General features: G+C 34.4%; 1 protein-coding gene across 1 annotated transcript; it reads right to left on the minus strand.

The window, feature by feature from the left end:
• Positions 1-135: 135 nt before the first annotated feature.
• Positions 136-6572, minus strand: LOC134852897 (acid ceramidase-like). The gene is made up of 5 exons (XM_063868752.1): positions 6303-6572; positions 5727-5882; positions 4121-4242; positions 856-1057; positions 136-267 (listed from the first exon to the last, which is right to left on the minus strand). Exons 1-5 carry the CDS (start codon positions 6470-6472, stop codon positions 195-197), a joined length of 723 nt encoding a protein of 240 aa, XP_063724822.1. The 5' UTR covers positions 6473-6572; the 3' UTR covers positions 136-194.
• Positions 6573-6932: the final 360 nt, after the last annotated feature.

Genomic DNA, 6932 nt, shown 5'->3' on the forward strand with positions numbered 1-6932 from the left:
AAAATTGTTTATCGGAATACCGCCACCTTTTTTCGAAAGAGTCGTCACTAGGCGCAGAAATCACATGTACTTAGTCGTTGAATCAGTTATTTGATGGTAAAACGTTACTAGATACCATCGGGGTTCGAACCTGTTGGTAGGTGTAGTTGCCAGTGAGGATGTCTCTGGCTAGCCAGGTGGGGAAGTAGAGGTCCTCATGTTTCACTATCCACTCGAACAGACCCACAAATCCACCCCTCCAATACGAACCTCTCATTCAGGGAAAGGCTGGGAAAAAAAACAACCAAAAATTATATTCAAACGTTTCACGTGACCAATTTACTAGGTAAGAATTTCTTAGCAAGGCAACAACCTCGGTTTTATTTTCACTCCAATTAATTTTTGAGTTTTTCATTTTCATTGTTTTTTTCACATCTTTTTGGGCTAAATGCTTTGTTTCACCATTTTGCGCCCAAAAAATGTGGTCACAAAACTAAAATTGTTCACCCAGCTAAAATAATTACTCCATGACAAAGTTAAGATAGTTATTTAACCATAGCTGCAATACAATCGTGCAGAAACGGGAGTGACATAGACCTCTCGATAGAAACCCAGCCCCTGTTTATCCAGGATCTTGGAACCCTTCATAACTGATAAACCCAATCATTGGTAACTAACTCGGTTTTTGTAAATACAAATCTTCTTGCACCCTCTCTAGCGCTGGTCTTTTTTATCTTCGTGCTGACATTTTTATAGTTTTGGACCAAGTCTTTTTTGTTGGTAGTTTAAATAAAAAGCAGGTTCAGAAAAGTAACGGAATACTTTTCCAACGTATTCGGAAAACGTTGCTCGTTTTTAGAGTGTCAAAAACTGAACCTGAATTGACCCGCTTTGACCCCATTAAGAGTGCCCACATATCCTGCGAAACTGCTCATATTAAACACCCCCTGCCCCCCTCTGACGAACTCCACATTGTACTCCATCCTCCTGAGTATCTCGCTCACAGTCCACGTGTGGGTCTCCAAGTCCCATCCCATGAACAGGCCAAAGTCAAGGTTACGCGCATGAAAATGTTCCCCTGGATTGAAAAAAAACATGGAAAGCAAGAAAAAACAAAAACAAGTAAGGAGTTTGCAAGACTTAGGACTGATTATGATTAGCTTCAGAGTTTAGTCGCAGAGTAAAGAGAAAAAAAACATGCGAAATTTAGTGAATCAAACATGTGTTTTTTTCTTTTCCACGGGGAATTGTTCTCCTGTGGGAAGGAAAACAAAAATTAGTGATGGGTTTGAATGTTTTAAGGCTGGCTATGATTTGCTTCAGAGTTTATAAACTCTGAAGTCGCATTAAAAAGAGGACAAAGCAGTAGTAACTGTTTACTATAGTCGCAGTAAAAAGTGGACAAACTATGGAATTTAGTGAATCAAGCAATTGTTTTTCCTTTCCATAGGGAAGTGTTCTCCTGTGAAAAGGAAAAACAAACTAGTCTTTTTTTCTAAATTGTTTTTTATTGATTGTATTTTAATGTTAAAATGAGTCTTGTTAAAAGTTCGTTTAAAGTTTACAAAAAAAAATCTAGTTAATGATTAAAAAAAAAAACAAAAAAAATATTCAATCGTTTTTTATCATAGAAGTCGATAATGGTAGCTAGACGTAACTAGTTGTTTGTAGCACTGGGAGGCAAATGACAACAGTTTCAAGACCCAGTTACTGACAGCTTCTTGTTCCGACCGCTTCAGTGAAAGAGACCGAAAAGAACTAAGGGTTGATTAGTGTGTTTTTATGCACGATACTGACCACCTCAAAAATAGCTTGTTTGGTATCAAGTTAGAAAATATAGTGTTTTGATTCAATTCAGCTTTCAAAATTTTTTCGAAAATTTGTCTCATTGTCAAGGGAAAAAATGTCAAAGATTTTACATTTTTCAGACTTTTACAAATGACGAGAAGATAAGCTGGTCTCCCAACTTAAACCTCAATGATTCATTATAATAATTCAGCTGTTATAACTTCTCTTTTTGGCAGTTGTTTCTTTAATTCTTTAAAAAAACGAAGAAACAAAAACCAGAAAAATGTTTGTACATTTTTTGAGAAGATTTTGGTTTTTTTTTTGCGTTTTTTTTTCTTCAAAACTTCTTAATCATTTTTGAAACTTTTTGTTTAAATACTTGTGGTTGGAACATTCTGTGCAACTTTCACTGCAACCCGAAACCTGTGTTTGGCCAATAAAAATAAAGGTCTTTTTTGAAAGTGGATATGGAAAAGAATTGTACTAATCAATTATAGAGCTATTGAATTTTAATCTTCGCTAAGTTTTGTTCAAAATAATCAAAATCCAATCTAGTTTTCTCAAGATTGAGAAAAATTGTTCGATTATAAGAAAATAAAAGACCAAGGTACCTTATATTTTTGATTTTTTTTTCATGATTTCGATAAAATGGCGAATAACTACGAGCGAAATCAAATCATATTTGCTCGAATTGAAAGAAAAAAGTTAGACACCTTATTTTTTGAGTGACAGAACAGCCACTTGATGTCATTTGGGAGTTTCTTCTGTATTTTTTCGTGCAAAGACGTCGCGTTGATACTAAAGCAAGCTTTTTTATAATGTAAAAATAAGTTATAGGTATACTGAGAAAAAAAATAGCATACAAATTCCATATATTTTGTCAAGATGGTGTTATCGAAGTTTTGATGATTTTGTTGTGGCATAAATAGTCAAAAATAATCATTTTTAAAAAATCAAATTGCTGGAATTGTCAAAAATTGTCAAATATGTGGAAAAAGCATGCCTAGCATTTTTTGATTGGGAGGAAAAATTTTAAATTTTTTCCAAAAATACACGGATTTTTTTTCCATTTTGCTAGATAGCTCTGTTCAGAAACTCTCAGAACGCCTATTTCTTTTGATTGCATCTTTATGTGTGCCTTGATCAATGCTCGAATAATAAATCTCATAAACTGATACTTTTACCAAATCATATGTATTTCTGCCTCGTTTCGGTTCTGAGGCAGATCGGTTTCGGGTAGCTGGCTGATTGACAACATTTGAAGTGAAACAATATGAGTGAAACAATTCACAGGCAAATCAGGTTGTTTTATGCATTATAATGCAAGGTCGTCCAACCTTTGTTTACTATAGTTTTGAGGAAACCATGGTTTTTATCACTTGTGTTCGGTTACAAAAACAACCCAAAAAATTCAGGAAGTTAATTTTTTAAAATGTTTGAGTTCATGAGCTAAATCTAGTCCATCAGTTTCTATATTGAAAGGTCATTTTAATTCTTAACAAAATAGACCTTTAAACAATTTTCTGTACTTATGGAATGGCATGAAAAGTTTATAATTAGAAATTTTTTCCATTTAGGAAAAATTTTTGATTCGCCCTTTTGGTCATCCTGGGTAGTTTCTTTTTCTATGAAAAGCCTTCTTGCACCTTCTTGCCTTGAGTTTTTCTACAACAAAAAGTTTTCTTGACAACTGACTTATCTCAGTTTCGTAGCTTTGATGAGTCAAAAACAGCTTGGACAAACGACAAAAGTGACGTTTTTTTTTCAAAAATGGGGATCTAAGCGCAAAGTACAGTCATGCTATCACATTCTGTTTGTAGACGTACACATAGATTTCAAATGTTCTTATTTCTGTTCCGACCTCTGTAGATATTTCACATGAAGAACTACGGCGTAGTGCGGTTTTTGCACGATTTGAGAAACTTCAAAGAAAGTCTAGAAGGTTGAAACAGTCGTGATATAATATTGGAGGTCTGTCATTCGTGGTTTAGAATAAAAAAATCGTACTTTTGAGAAAACGATGGTATGACATCGTACTTTTTAATGGACTTCATAATTAAGACTTTTACAGAAAAATTTTCTTGGATTTTAAAAAAAAAAAGACTTTTAGTAAATGAAAAAATGTCCTTCTTATCTTTCCTGTTTTTTTTTCACTGACGTATTAGCCTTAATCAATCTTACAGATTATTATGCAAATGATCCTTTTTTCACCGCTCGTGAAAAAACTCAGCTTTTGAAAATTGTAAAAGCAGCAAAAACAAAAGCGGGAAACGTGAAGAACGCACTTAGCTTTTTATGTGTTGATCTGCGCTTAGAGGAAATATGGTTTGAATAATATTTTAATTTTCCTAACCTGTCTGTGAGTTCTGAGCGACTATGGAGGTGCAGACGGAGAATAGTTCGTAGAAGATGTTGTACACCACCACTCTGCCCAGCTTAACTCCAGACACTTCAGAGATGCCCTCGATCTCCTCCCTGCAACCAAAAAAAAACAGAAATTTATTGTTTGTTATGCAACTCAAAACATCCAAAACTGTCAATTGATCAGCATCTCGTTTTTCGCACAAAAATCCAAGATTCAATACCGCTGGCATCATTTTAAACCAAAAAAATTCGAAAACACTGATTCAATTACAAAAAAAGAGGACTTTTGGACCTAACAGAAGAAATGTTTCTCAAAACGCTGCCCAAAGTTAGCATAGTTAGCATAAAAAATATTTCATGATCGCCAACGTTTATGACAATAAACCACATCACAAAGAAAACAAAAAAAATGTGATTACAAAATTATCCTAATATTTGAACAATTTTTACAATTAGCGGGCTAGTGAAACAATCTCGAGTGAGCTGCGTGACATGGGAAAACAATGCGGAAAGATATGTTTCAGTTAAGGCCAACAAGATTGCTTTAGATCAGGTTCAAGCTATTGTTTTAAATATTAAAATTGGTCCGAAAGCTCGCTAGTCGTAAGCACCTTAGTCCGAGTTTTTTTTAAGAAAATGTCTCAAACTTGTTCAATTTTACATTGCTGCTGAGAATAACTGTGACATGTTCCTACAGTCTCCATAACACCATAAGTAAACTTTTGTTTTAAATTTTTGGCATTATCTGGACAAATCAATAAATTTTTGAATTTTTTTTTGAGTCATTACGAGGCCAAACTGTGGTTTTTGGGAAACGTGAGCAGATTCCGCTACAAGGACACCCCTTTGTTCTTCTTTTGTTCTTTCATTTGCTTTGATTGTTTCGACAAATGTTGAACATAATAAAAGACCTGTCCCTGGAATCCAGGAACATACAGACACAAAAATGTGCGCCTATCCAGAGCACAGTTTGGCCTCATAATGGGTGTGAGCGCTTGTAAAAATAAGAAACTAAATTTTTTTTCTCCATTTCTAAACCATTCAAACAAGTCATGGATCTCTTTAACTATTCCCCGCCCCTTTGCAAAAAGGGGAGATTGGTTTCTAGGTAAATAACTTACATATGATTAATCGCTGAACATTTTTTATGGGGGGGGGGGGAGGGGCAATTCGTTATTTGGTACTCTAGGGGTGGGAGAATAGTTTAAGAGATGCCAAATTCTTTGCTGATTGTTAAAAAAGAGGAGACTGAACTTAATATCATGTGAAATTTATAGAAATTTACCTTCGTTATATTGGAAAATCTTAAATTAATTCGAAACCAGTTGGTTTTCAAAGTTAGATTTTCTCCTTTTCTCTTTTCAAAAAGATTTTCCCTTTTTCAATTGCGCCACTTTTCTAATTTTTTCAAATTTTTTTAATATTGTAAAATAAAATCTAAAATAAAAGCAAAGGATGATAGACGAAGTATGGCTAGTTGAACTGTGAGCGCCAGAATCAGAAAAAAGAGCTTTGTTTTTTTTTTTCACTTTAGTTCCTTCGTATCTGTTTTCATTTATCAACAAAATGAAAAGATGGTTCCAAATGAGTCCTACCTGTATTCCTTGGGGAATTTGAGTACTAAAGTGGGAAGTACATCATCTATGATCTTGAGAATGGTGCCACTGGGGTCGACCAAGTTCAACAGATGCAGCAGTTGGTCAACCAGGTCATTGATTGGATCCTTGTAAGTTGTTATGATCTCTGTCCACCTGAGAAAGTTTTAATCCAATTTGTTGTAAATTGAATCAGTAGCATCCCTAGGTTAATATTACACACATGTTGCAGAAAAAATTCAACTCTTACATTGAAAAATCTTGCTAGAATCTTGTATGATTGTGTATTTCAAACGTATTAGGGGGTATTAGTCGTGACTTTTTTTTGAACTTTCAGAAAACACAAAAACTAAATTATCGCAAAATATCAGACTTTTTTAAAATAAAAAAATTCTTTCTTTTGTTAAAATTCAAACAAATATTCATGAAATTGACAATATAACCACTTTTCCACGACATATTTGACATTTCAGAGTCTCAAAAAGAAGTCGCTGAATAAGTTTGGAAAAAAAACATCTTTTTACAATGGATCAGCTGACAATTGCAAGTACTCATATGATTTTATGAAATTGTCACCTGGTACGTGGGGACGCATCCAGATCAATTTGGAACCAGGGCAGTTTGAACTGTTCAAGAGGGGGGTACGCCTCAGTCTCGCAGCCATACTGTGGGCTGGGGTCAGGAATAGATCCGTCCCCTGTTGACAATAAAACTAACACTGCTAAACTAAGAAGACGGTATTTCATCGCTATTACTTCAAAAGTTATGAATTATAACTCAGAACTTGTTTTGTCGTTGCATTGGTCAATTGACTTGAGATAAGCTTTGTACCACTAACTATGTACAGTGCGATAAATGGTATAATTTGAACTTGTTCTGTAAGTTTTGTTATTGTTTGACAAATAAGTAGTAGTACGGCCTAATGACATTCTTCGTTTTGTTATTCGCGTTTTGAAATGAAGGTAAGACACATTTTCAAACCTCTTTCTCTAAGGTTGCCATCATCTGACTACACATAAGGTGCGCATCAGGGCAAAACCCCGAAAACTCCTAATGGCTAACCCACTTTTGGAGAAAAAAGAAAAGTTTCAAAGAAGTATTATACAACTATGGAAAATCCTCGTACGTAGTATCAAGTACACAAACCGATCAAATGTGTGTCTATTAAAGCAGTTTTCACAAAACTGAGCTTCAATTTAATAATAT

Source organism: Symsagittifera roscoffensis, chromosome 8 (genome assembly GCF_963678635.1).
Source record: "Symsagittifera roscoffensis chromosome 8, txSymRosc1.1, whole genome shotgun sequence".
Lineage (NCBI taxonomy): Eukaryota > Metazoa > Xenacoelomorpha > Acoela > Convolutidae > Symsagittifera > Symsagittifera roscoffensis.